Here is a 19612-nt window from a genome sequence, read left to right on the forward strand (position 1 = left end):
AATAACAAAGTACGAAAGTGGTGTTCATATGTGAAAAAAATATACTAGTATATTGAATTTTGAATTAACTTATCATTATTTAATAATATCTATAATTGGAATTAATATATTTATTTATTATGGCAGACTAATGAGTTACATGAGATGATTGAACGTATAATCTAGCTCTCTAAATTGTTAATAAAAGGTCTTGGGGTGATAGTTACTGTTGTATATTTCATATGCACTTAGCTTTTGACCTCCCTTTTAGGTGCTTTTTTAATAAAAGCTCTTTGCCTATAAAGAAAGGTCCAGGGGTAATGACTAACACATGTTTATATATTATACATATGTTCTTTCTTTATCAATTGGGTGGCCCTATTAAAATAAGGTAGGGGTGTGATCATTAACACAAACGCAACCATACATATATTTGTAAATTCTTTCTTTATTGAGATGAGTTGTTGTTAAATGTTATGTCTTTGTTCTATTTATATTTTCCATATTGCTTGCAGGTTTGTGGGTTTGATCTCTTGCGTTGTGAGGGACGCTCATATGTCTGTGATGTGAATGGATGGAGTTTTGTGAAGAACTCTCACAAGTAATATTTGTTTTTTGTTTCTCCATTTTAAATACCCCTGTTACTGTATTTATGCATTTGCATTCACTTTGCTGCATATGGTTTGCTTTTGCATTGTAGTGGGTAGGAGTAGCTTTTTGTGTATTCCCCCTTGATTATGGCCTTTGGGTGCCTTTGGATACACCATGAATACTTAAGTGGACTTTTTGTTAGGTGCTGTTAATATGATAGATTTATGCCTGTCAAAAAAGAAAAAAGAAAAAAGAAGAAGAAGAAGAAATGTTTGCTTTTGCATTCTCAAAAATATGGCTCCTTCTACCTGCAAATTTGTTATCCTCTGAAATTCTTAATTTTTCTAATAAAGTTTTAGTCCTTGCTGACAAACCCCATTTCTCTTCCTCTGTGCCTAAAAGAGGTAACCGAAAAAAGGGGCCAACCCTGTAATGTGGGAGTATCTTTATTACAGTAAATAGAGGGGAAGGATCTTTTTTCAATCTAAAAAGTAAAAATAAAATTATTTGTGTTCTCAAGCAACATAGCATATTTTAGAAGGGAATAGAAAACTTATTCTGATTTGTTAGCCAAAATGCAAGTTCATCAAATTATTATCAAAATTTTAGAATGTAAGGAAATTTTTAATCTTACTAGACAATTAAACTTTATAAAAAGAAATTGTTACACATGAGTTTGGGGAAAAACATTGTGATCCATATATTCTTATGAAATACTAGCAATAATTTTGAATGCTTCATAGTTATATGAGAGTCATAGAAATAAGAAGTGAATCAGTCATTTTCTAGCATTGTGTTTTTTATGCTCATGCTTGTTGCATGCACATTTGTTGGGTGCAATGTTCTTAGAGCCGGATGGCATCATGCGGTTGAAATATTTGAATTGTGAAATGGCCCTTGGTCTTTTCCCAAAACTGTACAGTTATAAAATATCTTAACCTTCTATAAGCTCTTTGTTTCATTATTTAATGACATCCTTAAGATTTAAAAAGTATTATGAGGGTATCATTCTTTCTCCCTTTTTTTTTTTTTCCATTTTTTGTCCTCATTCTTTTTCTTACATCACAAGCCAGCTGGTTGAACCAGTGAATTGGGACTGGACTTTTTCCTATTTCATACTGGTTCAGTTTCATTATAATCTTAGGTCGTACAGAGCACACAGTTCAAGCACTTAAACACACTTTTCTGTGCAGCCTTCGGTCATGGGTTAGTTTGTACATAGGAGAAAGCTCAATGCCTTTAATTGATTTGGTAGATTGGGTGGCTCTAGATGAGAGAGGGAGTGGGGTTTTTTGGTCCTCTCTCTTTTATGGCAATACCTTTTGGCACCCTTTGTATACATCCAGAGTACTTTGGTGTATAGCTTCCTTCTCTTTTATTTATAATATTTTCTTGCTTGCTTATCAAAAAATAAAAATAAAATAACTGGTTCAATTTCAGAAATACTGATTGGATGTAGATGGAGCACTGCATTTTTATTTAATATCATCTCTTTATGCTTTTACCCAGAAAAAGCATGTGTCCACATGGACAATCCAGAACTTTTATACATCTACGTGCATTTCAATACCTATGCATAGCACATATTATGGTTTTTGACATATATTCTTTACTCCATTTTCATCTTACTATTTCAATAATCATTTTTTGTGTTGGTTGTAAAAATGTACACGGTATCTCTTTCCAACTACAGGTATTATGATGATGCTGCTTGTGTGTTGAGGAAGATGTTTATAGACGCGAAGGCCCCTCATCTTTCTTCAACAATTCCACCAACTTTACCTTGGAAGGTCAATGAACCCCTCCAGCCTTCGGAAGGATTAACACGTCAGGGGAGTGGGATCATTGGCACATTTGGACAGTCTGAGGAGCTAAGATGCGTTATTACTATTATTCGTCAGTAAGATCTATGTCATCCCATTTCTTTACTTAAATTAAGATGTAACCTTTCTCTCCCAGCTTAGTTGTGTTTTATTTGGGCAGTGGTGATAGGACTCCCAAACAGAAGGTGAAATTGAAAGTCACAGAGGAGAAGCTATTGAATTTGATGTTAAAATACAATGGGGGGAGGCCTAGATCTGAGGTGCTTACTTTCCCTTCATCTTTTTCTCATTTTGTTTTATTGTATTGTCAATATTCTTATTTATGTAATCGCTTATTAGATGGTGCATTTGTTGATGATCTCTTTTGCAGACAAAACTCAAGAGTGCTATCCAGTTGCAAGATTTGTTGGATGCCACACGGATGCTTGTACCACGCACAAGGTATCACTCTATATGTAAAAAATTGTTGGTTTAGGTGTGAAAGCATGGTCAGTGCTGCATCATATGCAAATCATTTTCAGGCAAACCTCCACCCCCTTCCCACCAATGGAAAAATCCCTCCCCCACCCAAAAAAAAAAAAACAAAAGGAAAAATCTTTTCCAGATTTTGACTTGCTTGAATACATGATTGTTACTGATGCCGTCTTGCATAGGTGAACAACCCAAGAGTACATTGTCACCATCTTAGGATCCAGTGTTCTTCTACTTTGGGCTTTGCCATGAATGTGGAGGTACATGCATACACTCTAGTAGGAACTTTGGCCAATACTTTAAGAGGTGGTTTGGTATCTAGCATGACATATGCAGCAGCTAGAATAGTAGCAATTCAATAATGTTTTGGAACATGCTTGTACATCCCCCCATTTCGACCCCAAAAGAAAACTAATAATAATTTGAATGATATTAATTCAGCATCAAATTGCTTTAAAACAATTTTCTAGAAGTTCTTGTAGACTGAAAAACCTCACTCATCTCCTTCAGAGGCTACATCCATGTAATTCTTGAAAAGTCACCAATAAAATACATTATATATCTTTCACATACCCAACATGTACGTAGTGTGGATGGTTATTGAATAATTGTGGAAAACACGGAGACATTGTATCTTGAGTTCTTCTGTAGCTACCCTTTTTTTTTTATCCTTTTTAAATTTACTAACAGGTGGAAGTTCTTACACTAGTATATGCTCTTTCATAGTGGCTCTTGTTTGCCATTCCCAAATCTGTATTTTTTCTCCTTTTAAAGGTTAATATGTGTTCAATGTTTTACATGGTTGTCAATCATGGGTTGTCTTGCCATTTGAAGATCTGAGGTCTTAGTTGCATGATGGAGTTTGGTTTCCCATGAAGGTTACTTGTGTAGGTAACTAGCTTAGAAAACCACTTGCCTAAAAAAAAGTCCTTTCATAGGTTGCCAAGGTAGAAGGAATCATATTATTTTCTTTGTTCTTATTGCTATTGATTTGATTTTTCTTTTTTGACAGATTGTTCTTATTACTATTGATTGATGCCTAGGGACAAATTTTTTTTTCCCCTCTTTTTTCATTACAGAAAGCTGCTCTGTCAAATGTAGAGTGCCCATGCACCCCGTTGATCATATAGTATGCATTAGCTCAGAAGTAAAAGCAACATGAACTTAAGAGCATTAAAAGTTTTGGGTCCACTTCCAGGTCCTATTTTATTTTGAAATACAAAACAGCCCCCTACACCATTTTTTATGCCCTTTTGGTTCATGTTAGTAACTGAAAATGGCAAACACACTTTTAATTTGCATATTGACTCTTATGCTAGGATAGCATTAATGATTATGAACTAATGACAAAATTTCATATTATTTAGACCTGGTCGAGAAAGTGACAGTGAAGCAGAAGATCTTGAGCATGCTGAAAAACTTCGTCAAGTTAAAGCAGTCCTTGAAGAGGTCACTTGTTTAGTTTCTCTTGAAATTATGTGATTTCTTGAAATCATGCCTTTTTTTTTCTTTTTTCTATTATTATTTTCATCTATAGTGATAAGTGGTTTATTGTTTGCACATTTCTACCTGTGATACTTTTTTCCAGTAGACAACTGGTCATACACAACAGAATTCAGTATGGGACCTTATTCTTATTTCTTCCAACCAGTGAATTGCTCCAAGTTCTATAACAGGTCATGGTTTTAATTTGAGTAGGAGTTTGCTGCAACCTGATGAATCTGGTGAACTTTCAGTAAACTTCAATCCTTTTTTCAAAGAAAAGCAATCGTTTTTGGTTGTTACAAGAGTGGTTTTCTTATGGTATTTGGGTCATGTTCCTTTTTGGTAGGAATTTGTTTATTTTTTATTTTATTTTGGGTTGCATGGAACCAGACCTGAAACCTATCTATCTCCTCTCCCAGTCCTTTGCCACCTGAGCCATGCCTCATGAGCCAATGAGCAATGAAACTTATACAATTACTGCTATTTTTTGGGGGGTGGGGGGACAACTGAAGGAAAAAAAAAAAAAAACTTTAGAAAGCCCTTAGGGATTTGCTTTCATGTATCCCTTCCAATGACTGATTTCTCTATGAATTCTATTTTACTGAATTAAAGATTTATAATGTATTTTGACACCTCTTGTTTTGAAGAACTCTTATTAAACTGAAGACACGTTTTAAAGAAGTGAAGATTCCTGTTTTATGGGTTTTTTTGGTGTGTGTGTGGAAATTCATTGTAGGAAGCCTATCACCAACTATCTTCATAACGGACTATGGATAACTGTTATAGAAATGGATTCATTATTAAAGATAGATTTTTTATCATTTGAGGGTTAATAAGATCCTGTTATAGATAACCGTTAATAATGAGCCTAACAGTTGACCTTTTTAGGTCATTTTTATGTGAAAATTCAAAAGATCCTCCTCATTCCTTTACTACATCGTTAAGCTGCCCTGGATTTGTTCTCTTTTTCTTGATGTCATAAATGTTTGCTATCCAGGGGGGACATTTCTCTGGTATTTATCGGAAGGTTCAACTAAAGCCACTAAAGTGGGTTAAAGTTCCAAAAAGTAATGGTGAAGGTGAAGAAGAACGGCCTGTTGAAGCTCTTATGGTTCTTAAATATGGTGGTGTTCTTACACATGCTGGCAGAAAGCAGGTGCCAATGTTAATGACTCTTCCAGATGTTTTCTGTATTTTAATTTGTATTTGCATTTTAACCTTGAATTTGGATGATATCACTTTTGGAAATTACACCAATATTTATGCAAGTGTTCTTATATATACAAAATTATAGATGGATATTCCTGTCAATAATACATGTTGGGTATCCCTGCTTGTCTTTCAACCATTTACCATTTATTTATTTTGTTTTTATTCCTTACTTTTCTTTGCAGGCAGAAGAACTAGGTAGATATTTTCGAAACAATATGTACCCAGGTTATACTTTCTTTTTCCTCTGGCATTTGCAATAGCTTGATGGTTATTTATTTATTTTTTCCTTCATTTTTCCCTTTGCATTTATGATAGCCCATTATGGAATTTCTGATTGTTTGAAAAGTTTGTTTGTTTTTCTATCCTGTAAATAGTTAGCTTTAAAGATGGGCGTGGCTATCAGAATCAATGAACTATTATTAGGCCATCACTAGCTGGCAACAAACTGGATTATAGGTTTTCTGTGATTTTGCTTGGAAAACATGAATCCATACTGGTTCTTGATCAACCGAAAACTTCTTGAAATTGTCATTTAAATTTTGAAATGTGAATTCTGCATACCACCAAACTCAAAGGGGTAATCATGTCCCCAACAAAGTTGACCAGAGAGACGATGGATGCTCTTTTGACCAACCTATCGGCTTCTTGATTTGTTGATTTAGGTTTCCAAGTGGATGAACAGATCAAACTTCTAATGAGATCTTCATCCTGTGATTGTGTTTCCTTGCACCCCTCTGCTCATTTGCCACCATGAATTATAGGTATCCAGCTCTCTTTTCATTTTCAAACCGTTTAGAAGAATCAATAACTTTGTTTAGATGGCTAACCCAACACCAGCTACCTTGGGAAAGCATCAAATCATGTCACCTCCATGATCTCCAATGAGGTGGCCAATCGTCATCTGACATGGGCCACCCAGTGAGAAATCATCAATTTTTAAGCTTCAGAGCAACAATAGCGAATGAACCCTCTCTACCCACAACTCCACATCTCTGTTATGTGTGAGACAAGCTGACCTTCAATCCTACAAATGATGCTTAGGTTCATTTCCTACATATGGTATCACAACTCTTTTTATGGCATTGTGCTGTCTCAACCTTTATTTGGAAAGCCAATCTTTATCGTCTTCATACAAAACGAATGTGGGTGTATATGTATAGATCAGTTAATTTTGTAGTTTTAAGGGTTTCTTGTGATAAGGTTTGCCTTGGTTTCCATGTTTTTTTTTCAAACCCATTGCAAGATGACTGTATGGATGCCATTCCTTGCCTGGGAAGTTCTGTTGCAAGTAGTGTCCACTTGATAATTAGTGGTTTAGGACATTGGAAAAATTGCATGAACCAAATTTATGTCTGCAGGGCCAATCCTTTTGTGTGGATGAATTAATACCTGTGGTCTTCCTCTGCTTCTCTTGGTGATTTTTTTTTTTTTTTTTTTAAATTGTTATTGTATGTAATTGCAGGTGAAGGCACTGGCCTGCTTCGCCTTCATAGTACTTATCGTCATGATCTAAAAATTTACAGCTCAGATGAGGGTCGTGTACAGGTACAGCCTTAATCATCTGCATAATCCTTGGTTGTTTCATCTGCCCCCCAAGCCTTTGGAGTGTGCCAGTGGAAGGCATAGTTGTTATCCACTTTTCCTGCTTGTGGTCCAATTTTTGTAGACTGGATTGCCAAATATTAGAACCATTTTCCTATCAAATAATCAAACACACTACAACCAGTATTCTCAAAAGCAAAAGGCAATAGGAGTCCTTTTAGCCTAAGGCAAAAGGCAAAAACAAGGCGATAGCCTGGGTCTTCAAGAGGTTACTTCTAGTTGTCCCGCCTTGCCTGGTGGTCTAGGCGACCTAGGCAATCGCATTTGCTAACACTGACTACAACCATTTGACCTTGGCTTCTGTTTCATTTATCAATTACATTATTTATTTTTTATATATGTTGGCAGATGTCAGCGGCAGCATTTGCTAAAGGCCTTCTTGATTTGGAAGGGCAATTAACGCCAATCCTGGTTTGTAGCCTTCCCTAAGATCTGTTTTAACAGCTGTTGGTGCCAAGTTATAAACTGTTTTTATTGTGTTTTTAAGGTTTCCCTTGTTAGCAAGGACTCATCTATGTTGGATGGACTTGACAATGCCAGTATTGAGATGGAAGAAGCTAAGGTTTATCTTCTTTCTTCACCGTCTTCTGCATGGTGGTTTTGCATTTTATATTGCCAAATTCAAAATTCTTATTTGATCACCCTAAGTTTCCTCCATGAAGTAAAATTATTTAATTTGATGAGTGTGCATCTGTAAACATAAATCTTAAAGATTGTAACCAAATTTGTTGTACCTTGTAACCAAGTGATAACACTAAAGTATTTGGTATTTGCTTTTGCTTTCAATTTTGCTTCTTATTAGTAGCCTATCAAAATGGGGGGGGGGGGGGGGAATTTGGTTTCATGTGAGCAAGTAGTCAAGCAGTTAGTTTTTTCCCTTTCCTTAGTAAAATTCATTTTGGAAGCTACTGTAGTTGGGAAGAGAGAATACTAGAGATCCTGAATTAAAAGACCAAGATATATTTTTTCTAAAATATACTTATGAACATGAAAATTTTTATGGCAGTAAAATTAAAAGTACTTTTGTGGCCTTGCCCTTCTTAAGACATGCAGGGTAAACCGATCACCCAGGTGAATCATAATACCAGGGTAGTGGATTGTAAGATTTCATAAATCGAATGCATTTACTATATTACACTCAAAGTTTGAATTGTAAATTCAGTGCATTTTTGGTACTTACTGTGCAGTAATTTCAAATTGTTATATTTTATGAAATTTCAGTCCTTACAGTAAAATACTGGGAAGGTCAATTAATTGGTGACTTAATGAACCAATATCTAATGAAATTTCAGGAGACAAAAAAAAGTAACAAGACAGACTAATATGGTTTGCTGATGCATGATATTTCTTTTCCAGTTTTCAGCATCTTCAGAACTTATAGATGCCATGATAGTATTTCCTGATCCAGCTGATGATTTGTTTTCCTTTGTATAGGCTCGGTTGAATGAGATTATAACATCTGGTGCAAAGAATCATACCAATGGATCATCTGATGTTCCTTGGATGACTGATGGTGGTGGACTGCCTTCTAATGCTTCAGAACTTCTACCAAAATTGGTAATTGCATTTTTAAGTGAAACACTAAATGCTGAATTAGTTATCATTTCTTTTTTTGAAACAATACATTGTGCTTATGATAAACTGAAACAAAGCCTTTCAGTTGAAACAATATTCTGCCTCCACACTCACACTCCCTCCAAATAAGATGTGGTCAACAAATCCATCTTATCGATCATCCACTTTTTAACTCATTTATGTATCATATTGAAACAAAGCCTTAAACTCCTTTTGTTTTACCTAGGATTTCTCTTGTAGAAAATTTTGTGATACACAGGCTGGTGACTTATTGACTTGTTCAAAGAAGACTCACTAGGGAAATCTAAATTAGGTCTTCTTTCTGATACTCATTGTTGGTTTCTTAATTTCTATTGAATAGGTAAAATTGACTAAGAAGGTCACTGAACAAGTAAGACTACTAGCTAAGGATGAAGATGAGAATCTTTCAGTGACAAGTTCGTATGATGTGATTCCTCCATATGACGAAGCAAAGGCACTTGGTAAGACCAATATTGATGTAGACCGTATTGCTGCTGGATTACCATGTGGTAGTGAGGGATTCCTTTTGATGTTTGCTCGCTGGAGAAAACTTGAGAGAGACTTATACAATGAACGCAAAGAGTAAGCATCTATAATTTTTTACATGTATCAGTATGGTTGTATGAGGAGCCAAGATTCTCAACTGTTTGCTTTAATTTTTTCCCCTTATCTGAGGTATAATCAATGTTTTGATATTTAAGAAAAAATGGCTGTTTCAAACTTTTAACTATCACTCAATGTTTATAAATTTTTCTCTTTGATATAATTTCCAGTATATCAATGAAAGTTCTGAAATTTGTTTTGATTTTGTGGTCAGAATGGGAAAGATTTCTGAAACCATATTTTAGTGTTGGGAATTTTAGAATTGTCCTGAGAGTTTGTCTGTTTCACTGACATTTTGTATTTACTTGCAGTCGATTTGATATAACACAAATTCCAGATGTTTATGACTCTTGCAAGTAAGTCACATAGTTGAATTTTACCATTGGTTGCAAATTATCTGAAAGTAATTACATCTCAAATCATACTAATATGGTGGTTCTGAGCAGTAAACTATGGGAATATCTTTTGTTACCACATGATTTTCCAAGTACTGACCTTATTATGTCTGTATGATATTCCTTCCTAGCTTTCCACAGTTTGTTGCTCCTTAGTCCTCTCTCCCTCTCTCTGTAATAATCATAAGTTTGCCCCTTTCCAGAAATATTAGACTCAATGGCTGGTCTCTTGAAAACAAACTTACAAACATAATCTGCACAAGTATGTCTTATCAAATGCTTGCTATACGTAGTGTCAGATAAGTATATACTCGCTTACAAACACAATCTGCACTAGCATGTCTTTATCAAATACTTGCAATACAGAGTGTCAGATAAGTATATCCTCATCTTGACTGTCTTCAAGAAGATGAGGCTAAGGGAATTGGAACCTTGTTTTTGTAATATCATTTGACCTCTCACGAGAGTGGGGTGCTGCTTTGTTTTGGAACCCTAGATCTACAAAGCAAATAGTGGATAGCTTAGTTCCACATTGGGCTACTGCACCAGAGGTTTTTCTAGAATCCCCTTGAGTGGTGCTTTCTGGGATGAGGTTGTTGGCTTTATGCTGGGTTTCATTTAGGGATTATGGAGGGTGTCTTGGGGTGCCTCACTGTATATTCTTGTCTGTCAGTGTTCGTTTGTGTTTGGTTATATATATATACCGAAAAGGAGAAGCATTTGGACTCGTAAGATTGGAAAGATGTATTTTGGTCTCACTTTGTTTTAACTTGAGGGACCTTTGCCCTTACATATGGTGTGACACTGTGCAACTGGAGTTATTTTACATCTAATATTGGTCAAATACTGACTGATCCTTGATGCAGTGTCATTTAATGGTTATACTATGAGGCAGTATTATCCATCTTTGAGTATAACCATTAAATGACACTGCATCAATGATCAGTCAGATACATTTGCATCAATTGATTTTAGCATGCCGCTTGCTTGACCGACCTATGGTTGCTAACGGTAACCAAAGTAGCTCCTTGAGATCAACCTTAATGTCTAAACCTTTAAATTTTGTTGATGGGAACTCAAATTTCAACTTGTAAGAGAATTTGAAACAACACTCACACTCGTAATTTTCTTTTCTGTCTTCACCTTTAATTTTTCTTGATGCACAAACTTTTGATTCTTAGATCATGCAAGTTTGTACCAATTTTTTGGAATTTATTGCTCGACTTTCCTTGTAGATGGAGCACTGAAAGTTGATAGTGGAACTTCATAGACCTTATTATTAAAGGAATTACATATCAAGATGGTTTTTACACTTGGGGAGGGAGATTAGTTTTTGCATATGATGACAGGCAAACATTTTGAGTAATACATATTCATACTAGTACACGAAGCATCCATGTGGGTTTAACAATTTTACCTTGAATAAAAAGGGTGTACATATGGTGTGACAACAATGGCAAATTTTTTAATTGTTATTTTATTTTGTGTAAACCAGTTTGGTCCTTTTGTCTTCACTTATCTTATGTTGCTTCACTCTATTATGTATTGAAATTGAGAATCAAGCTGATGGTTTTCCTTATTGAAAAATCATTAACAGTGTTCTATTAACAAAAAAGCTCCTTGCTCTTATATGAGTCCTTTATGTTCTATGCTAACATTGCTTGTGCTTTTGATTGTTGACCTGCCAATTCACAGATATGATCTCTTGCACAATGCACATCTTAATCTAGAAGATCTGGATGAGCTTTTCAAAGTTGCTCAGGTACAAATGGAATCAACACCAACAATATTTAGAAAAGAAAAGAAATCCTTCTATAAATGCCATTTCTTCCTCTACAGTTTTTTTTTTCTTTCTTTTTTTTTTGTTTTTGTTTTTGTTTTTTTTGTTTTTGTTTTGATATAATATCAAGTGATACAGGCTTTGTATCTATATAGCAATGCACTTTTTGGGACTCATTTCCTTAGCAACCTACTTTTGTGCATTCCTTAAATTCTGCCTTTTGTTGCTTGGTGCCTTACTATTAAAGATAATAAATATCCTTCATTTCAAATCAAAGACCGTGGACAATATAATTAAGAAACCTGAATTATGGGGGTTGCAGGAAATCGATTGCAGCGGAAATGAGCCCCATTTATTGACCTTCCCTAGGAATGCATATCAATCATCAAATTACATCTAGTTACCCTTTTTGTAGGCTAAAGGTTGTGACCATTTTTGTAGGCTAAGGGTTGTCCATTTTGTTGTTGCAGTTACTTGCAGATGGTGTCATCCCAAATGAGTACGGCATTAACCCAAAGCAGAAGTTGAAGATTGGATCAAAGGTAAACCATTTTTTATAACATGGCATCTCATGTTACATTCTGCAATGTGATAATAAATTATGAATCAACCCTTTTTTGGGGACAGCAAACATTAAGATTTTGTTAATCCATGGATGGTCTTTTTCTTTTTCTTGTCTTTTCAATTGCTAATAGAGGATGCCCTTAATGTAAAAAGTTTCTTCTGTAAATTCATACTCTACACTAATGCTAGAGAAAAATCATTGTAATACAAGACTCCTTAGTTTTATTTGTCAGGAACCATGAATTTAATAATTGGAACATTTGCATATAGTTGCTATTTCTTATTGCCATAGTGAACCATGTATTAATTTTTTTTTTAACTTGATCATAATTGTATGGCAACCAATGGTGTAAAGGCCCAGTCATCGGGTTAATGATTCATAATTTTTTTTTTTTTTTTTTTGAGTAAGTGATCATAAGATATATATTAATGAAAAGAGCTATACACCAAATTACACAGGATGTATACAAATGGGCATCAAAAGGTTTAGTCCAGAAGAGGGAAAATACAAAAAAGTGCTCCCTCAGTTATAAGTTCTTCAAACATGTTCTCAGCATTGTAGATGAGTAGATTAGACAGTCTCACTGAAAATTACATGCATTTTTTCCATTCTTTTCTTTCTTTTTTCTAGGGAATTAGTTCAATGAATTGAACAAATATATTCATTATTTAGGTGCATAAATAAATCCTATTGCTCATCCTTCTTTGTATTTACCATTCAATGCAATGAATATGTTGTTTCTAATAAGAATGTATGGGTGAAAATCGAAATAGAGCAGCTTGTAAGTCCACAAGAAAGGGATTGATCTTAGTGCCCATGTGCAAGAGGTAAGTGGACATAGACATAGCCAATAGCCCATTTAGTCATTTCAGGGGAGCAACTATCTTGAAAGGCAATATGAAGCTTTATCAGACAAAACATGGGTTTATGTATGGGTCTGTGTGCATTTAGGTCTAAACAAGTGTGGGTACAAGTACAACAGTTAGAAATGTATGATATGTCTAAAAGCAACATCCAGTTACTGTTGGTAGACAACTATCTGTGATTTCATCAACATGGTTAACCAGTTTTCGTAATTAGGTGCGCACAAATTTTCTTGAAATCCTTTTACAATGTGATGTATTTTTTCATGTCTAAAATCCTTATACAATCTCTGGCTTAATCTTGTAACTGGAATTCTATTTGTAGCACCAACTAAATATTCATATTAATTACTTGTACCTAATTAATATTTGTTGAAACTCAGATTGCACGTCGTTTGTTGGGTAAAATTTTAATTGATCTGAGGAACACTCGTGAAGAAGCTATCAGTGTTGCTGAATTAAAGAGTAATCAAGACCAAGATTCAGTGTCTGCTAAATCTGGAAAGGAAGATGCAGATTACCATTCAAAGCCTCACAATAAGAATGAAGACACAAGAAGATCTAGTACCACAAGTGAAAAGTCAATGGATCAAGATGACGATGATGACAAAGAGCCCCAATACCGTTTGGATCCCAAGTGAATACATGAACCACTTAAGTTTGTCTTAGTCCTGTACACCTCAATTATTTATATTAAGATTTCCTTGTTATTTTCAATCAGGTATGCAAATGTGAAGACACCAGAACGCCATGTGCGCACACGCCTCTATTTTACATCAGTGAGTTTCATACAATTCTAATGAATATATGTGAAAATAAAAACCACTGGTTTTCTTTTCTTCTGTTCATTTTTTGGTTCCTTATTTGCATGTGGTAATTTTATTAAATTTAAGTTGGAATCTTTTTTTTTTTTTTTTTGTGATAACAGGAATCACACATCCATTCCCTAATGAATGTTCTCCGCTACTGTAACTTGGATGATTCTCTTCTTGGTGAGGATAGCCTTGTTTGCGATAATGCTTTGGAGCGATTGTATAGAACTAAGGAGCTTGACTATATGAGTTATCTCGTGTTGAGGATGTTTGAGAACACAGAGGTTGGTATCATTGTTGATGTCAATCTATGTTCCATGTTTCAAATTTTTTAACTTTTGAAGCTTTTAAAGATTGGAGATGAATCAAAATTAGTAGGGAAGGAGCATGTTTATGCTGATTATCAGTCTGTTAATACCAACTCTTCATAGTGTTTGGTACCTTTTGAACATGGGTTTCAGTTAGATACACACACTCTTTAGAAAGTAATTTTTTCTTCTAATATTTATGTATAAATAAAGTTATTTTGCTAATACCTTGAGTTTTTGAAATTGAACTGCAGGTAGCTCTGGAAGACCCGAAAAGATTCCGCATAGAGATGACTTTTAGTCGTGGTGCAGATCTATCCCCCTTAGAGGTAAACATGTTCAATTAAAAGAACAGAAGTAGTTATTGAAAGTTTACCGAATAGATGAAGCTTATGATGTTCATCCCATCATTCATTGTAAATTTTTGGAACGTGCCCCATAACATACACCGACTCCTGGATTCATGCAATGGTTTCTAGTTTTAACTTACTGTAAAAAATTTATAGAAGTACACTAGTTCTTTAAATCTGCTTATTGAACACTGTTTTATTGCGCAATCAATCAGGAACTTCTTTGGCATGGGGTTGTTCATATACAAACTGTCCAAGCACATATAACCGATGGATATCTTTTCTTGTTCCTGGGCCTTGTTGGCTTAGGTGGTGAAGGAATGGAGATGAGTTGGGTGGCCAGGAGTGGAGTGGTTGTAGGTCTAGGGTTCAAAACTAATAATATTTATGAAAGCTGACTTATATCTATCAATTATGTTTTGATGCTGGGAAAAGCAATAAATCTGTGTACTAATTTGTTTGAGTGACCTTTACTTGATTAACAAACTCTAATCTGCTTTCTGTTTTGCTTAGCAGAAGAACGATAGTGAGGCTAACTCATTGCATCAGGAACACACGCTGCCAATCAATGGCCCAGAAAGGCTGCAAGAAGTTGGATCATATCTCACGTTAGAGAAGATGGAGAAGATGGTTCGCCCATTTGCCATGCCAGCTGAAGATTTTCCTCCACCATCAACACCCCAAGGGTTCTCAGGCTACTTCTCCAAAAGTGCATCAGTGCTGGAGCGCCTGGTAAATCTTTGGCCTTTTCACAAGCATGCAAATGCTAATGGGAAGTAGTAACCACCTTCGCTTCCCTTTTCTCACAGCCCATTTGTTTTCACATTCTTTGGTTGTTCCATAGATCATCTTATCATATATGCAACTACTGGTAGCTAGAATTACACTGGCAATGTATAAAATCTGCTGTCCTTAAGGAAATTTCTACTCCGAAAAATCTCAACCAAAAAAAAGGTTGTTGCATAGAGTCATATTAGTTGAAAATGAGCTTGACCTCGCGTATGTTCTTTTTGTAACATTCATGTTCATAAAAATGTGAATAACAATGCTCTTTTAGTGTAATGACCTCTTCATCTAGTGATGACTGCAACGTCTACTCCCACATCTTCATGTGGATGATCCAAAAAATTCTCCATTGCTGGGCCCCCCAAATCGATCACAAGACATGATACATGCTGGTCAAGGAAATGAGTGCTTACGTCCCATGCGCCTCTAAAAGTCGTCTTGAACACGAGTATAGCGTTTTATTGTTTCCAGAGGGCTGGGTTGACAGTGGTGCGAGGAGATCATTGGCACGAAAATGAAGACCACAGGTAAAGGTAATATGCATTTTGCTTCAGCAAAACCATCAGTATCAGAAGTAGGAACCTATGAGGAATTGAAACTAAATGTAGCTGTCAAATCTTGTGTGATATGTTGTGTTCCTTCCCATGTCCTTCTGGCACCTTTTACAAAACAGACAGCTCCCTAGCAAGAAGCAAAAACTTGAGGCAAAATTTTTGGTGTGAGCAACGACAGTGCCTTTAGCTTCAATTCACCTTTTCATAACTGCTCCCTTGTCCCACTGCCACATGTTTCCAACATTTGATAATTGCTTTCACCCAAAAAATCCAAGCTAAGATCGGACATTACTCGTAGGCCGGTGACTTGAACACTAGATGGGCAAATCAGTTGCCTCAAATTCAATTCCATCTTTATCCTAGTACAAGATCACCCTGCTTTCTCTTGCTCTGCCCTATCAAATATATCAAGTTGCTTTCTCTAATTGCCCCTCTTCTTGAGGGAAAACGTTACACTCATTTATTGTCATTTGTCGTAATATTCACAAGAATGGAATCATCTCACCCACCACCTTTCATACCAACAACAATAATAATAATAATAATCGCTCAAAGAGCGTCTTTTTTCTACTGATGAATTCCATTGAATGTTCTTTCACACCCACATGTAACATGTTCAAGTTATATTTATTAACCAAAATAAAAGGAATTACCACCCTGGGCCGAATAGGATAGAATGAAATTAATAATTTTTTTGTTAGTTCTTCACTGGAATAAAAATATGATTGAAAAACATAAGTGAGATGGGATATCTCGGTCCTGATGGATACTCATATCTCATCTACTTAAATGGCTTTTATTCCATCCTATCTATATCTATTCACTGTTTCCATCACAAATAAATTGAAGTCCCTCTTCCTCTCACGTGAAGAAACAAAAGAATAAAAAAAAAAAGGCGTGTCACTGTTTTCTGGACGAGCATATTTCACTTTCGAGAATTCACATAGAAACAATATACAGGTGGTCCCCGCCAAACTTACATGGTCACAAGACAAAAAAAACTTCAGAAACATCATTTAACGTGGATCCCTGCAGTGTACAAATTGTGGCTTCCACGTCTGCCATTGCTATTCAAGACCAGAAAGCTCTTGTTGGGTCCACAAAACCCAGTCCTAGTCCTACAAAGCCAAATTCCATATGGGCTCCTACTGAAAATCAAAGCAAATGATAATAGCCTTTCATTGATTGATATCCACGTGGGCCCTCCTGAAGATTGTCTTCAGCTTGATAAAGGGTCTCTGTTTTGTTTTCTTTTTTTTTTTCTCTCCATTTTCATGGCAGTGAGAAAGCAAAAAAGTCATAATAGAGAGACGAGAATGCTGGCTGGCAAGTAGGTACTGGCTGGTGTTTGTTGATGTTAAGAGCCTTTGTAAAGCAGCCTCCACTAAGCACTGATTTTGAGAATTCAGTCTTTTTGAATTTGATCCTTTTTTTCCTTTCTTTTCCAAGCTTTTTCTTTCCACCTTGGTTTGCTGAAGAAAGCTTGCATTATTGGAATGACTGTTAGGTTGGATTTTATGGTCTCTTATGTGAAAGAAAAATATAATTACAATTGGGACTACTTGCCCGTTTGGATATATTTTTAAAATTAGAAATTTTTAAATAAAAAAAATATTTTGTAAAAAATAAATAAATAAATATAAAAGTAAAACATCTTGCATAGAAAATATATCCAAAGGCATATTTATTTCTGCTTTACAGTGTCTTTAATTTCCCTTACAAAGTCAATGACTTGTGTGAAAAAATTAAGGGCAACCACAAGAAGAACCCTTCAATGAAGCTCATGGGAAAATTTCCAATCTTTTACTTTCAAATGAGTTGTTGGACTAGCACAAATCCCACATTCCAAATCCAGGAAAGCCTGGGAAAATAGTATTATTTTAGCTGTAATGTCTTTTTCAAACACGAAATCTGCAAATTTTGTTAATTACATGTGTAGTTGCTTTAACTTTAAATTAAATAAGAAATAAAAAAATAAAAATAAAAAAAATTATTTTCTACCTGCAATCTAATATGATTTTGGTAAAGGAGATGGAAAAGGGACACGTAATATAATTTTTATTAAAGAAGATATAAAGGTAGCCACCACGACCAAGGTGGGAAGGAGGATATGTTCCCTTCACGTCCTGTCCTGATCTTTTCTAATCTAATCAAATATCACTTTTCGTTTTGATAGAATTTTTTTTCCATATTTCGAATTCAACATCACATAAATGAATCACATATTATTCCTAATGTTTCACATTTGTTATAACTTATTCATAGATGATGTTTATGCGATTCTTCGTAAGTGCTCATGTCATCTAATTTTTAAATTTTAATCATCTTTTCCTAATATTTTTTAATATATCGAACAGTCGTAAATATTTTAAAATAAATTATCACTTTTTTTTTTTTGAGATTTTGAAGTATAACATCACGCTAAAAAAAAATCTGAGTTATATTTGAATTTATGAATGACAACGAGATGGATTCGAAATGAGTTATCATCATCCTATCCTCGTCTTTTTTATTTATATTTTTTCTTATCCTTGTTCAAAATTTAAACAGGACGAGACCAAATAGGGCAAGTATTAGAAATTCCTATACCTGTTCTATAATCCGACCCTTCCCATTAGGGGTAGAGTGGAACAAGTACCCAATATATATACACACATGCATACATGCATGATTGATTCAATGTTGCAATATGGGGAGTGTAAGGAGAAGTGTGGTTTGATAATATAAAACCAAATTATTGAGGGGGAAGATTATGAAGGACGGTAGGTAAGTATCCATTGTAGGTAAAACAACCGAGGGGTTTGGTCACCCTAATGCGGTGAGAATGCTTATATATCAAACTCACCCGACAGAAGAAGGTGGAGGCGAGTGGTAACTGGCAACATCAAGTTTGTCTCCTCTATATTCTACCAACACACTCTTATGCTAAAAGTCTTTTTCCTCCTCTTGCCATCCTTACTAAGTTTATCTCTCTTCACCATATCTCCAACCTAGATTTAGTCAATTTATATTATAAAATTTCATATTTTATTATTTATCATGTTATTTTAATATATATTTATATTTTTTTGTGGTATAAATTAAAATATATACTATTTTTTAATATTTAAAATAAATTTTATATTATATTATATTTTTATTTTAAAAATAATAATAATTTATTCATTTTAGTTTGACAAATACTTTCAAGTGTTGAAATCAAATTTTCTATTTTGTCATGGAGGGTTGAACAATGGTAACGGATATGAAAAAGCTGACGCCGTCACGTGTCAAAAGTCCACAGAAGGAAAATGAGACACGTCCAACAGACGTTACAGATCGAATTATTGAAGAGGAGATGACGACTGTGTTTCATGAAACGGCGCCGTTTTACATTCTTCTGAGCCCTGCCCACCTTCATTCAGCTCAGAAAAATCAAAGGAGAGGTCAGAAAAAGAAGAGGGGAAGGACGACTTAGAGAAGAAAATGACACACTCCTCCCGGATTTCCATGGAAATTCATAGTCCAAAGCTTGAAGAAAATACAATAGAATATTTATTTATTTTTAATTTATTTTGGTGGATAGTTTTTCAATTCTACATTGGATACCTTTTATGATAGAGATACATCATCTACTTGATTTATTTCTAAGTGATATTTGTGTATTTTTTTTATAAAATAATATAAAAATTTTAATACAAAAAAAAAAAATTTATCTTAGTAGGATTTGTTGGATGTGTCTAGTTTTTCTTACGTGGGTTGTTGACACGTGTTTTGATGTCGCATTTAGTATTACTTATCTCATACTTCAATGAATACTTGTTTTATAAAGAAGGTTCAGTCATGGGTAATTTCTTG

The 19612-nt window shown here is 34.8% G+C and overlaps 1 protein-coding gene across 2 annotated transcripts in view; it reads left to right on the plus strand.

Annotated features, from left to right (window-relative positions):
- The window catches only part of LOC100262888 (inositol hexakisphosphate and diphosphoinositol-pentakisphosphate kinase VIP2), a 34049-nt gene extending 18552 nt beyond the window's left edge, over positions 1–15497 (plus strand). For both annotated transcript variants that reach the window (XM_010662706.3, XM_002282191.5), the window contains exons 12-31: positions 495–580; positions 2264–2470; positions 2554–2653; positions 2764–2834; positions 4232–4313; positions 5347–5505; positions 5744–5786; positions 7024–7106; positions 7512–7574; positions 7651–7725; positions 8598–8720; positions 9100–9341; positions 9674–9718; positions 11453–11519; positions 12008–12079; positions 13349–13602; positions 13687–13744; positions 13894–14061; positions 14340–14414; positions 14952–15497. In XM_010662706.3, the coding sequence (XP_010661008.1) occupies positions 495–580; positions 2264–2470; positions 2554–2653; positions 2764–2834; positions 4232–4313; positions 5347–5505; positions 5744–5786; positions 7024–7106; positions 7512–7574; positions 7651–7725; positions 8598–8720; positions 9100–9341; positions 9674–9718; positions 11453–11519; positions 12008–12079; positions 13349–13602; positions 13687–13744; positions 13894–14061; positions 14340–14414; positions 14952–15215 (2337 nt within the window). In that variant the 3' untranslated portion in view covers positions 15216–15497. The remainder of the gene's footprint in view (positions 1–494; positions 581–2263; positions 2471–2553; positions 2654–2763; positions 2835–4231; positions 4314–5346; positions 5506–5743; positions 5787–7023; positions 7107–7511; positions 7575–7650; positions 7726–8597; positions 8721–9099; positions 9342–9673; positions 9719–11452; positions 11520–12007; positions 12080–13348; positions 13603–13686; positions 13745–13893; positions 14062–14339; positions 14415–14951) is intronic.
- The last annotated feature ends 4115 nt before the right edge of the window (positions 15498–19612 follow it).

This window comes from Vitis vinifera, chromosome 14 (assembly GCF_030704535.1).
Source record: "Vitis vinifera cultivar Pinot Noir 40024 chromosome 14, ASM3070453v1".
Classification (NCBI taxonomy): Eukaryota; Viridiplantae; Streptophyta; class Magnoliopsida; order Vitales; family Vitaceae; genus Vitis; species Vitis vinifera.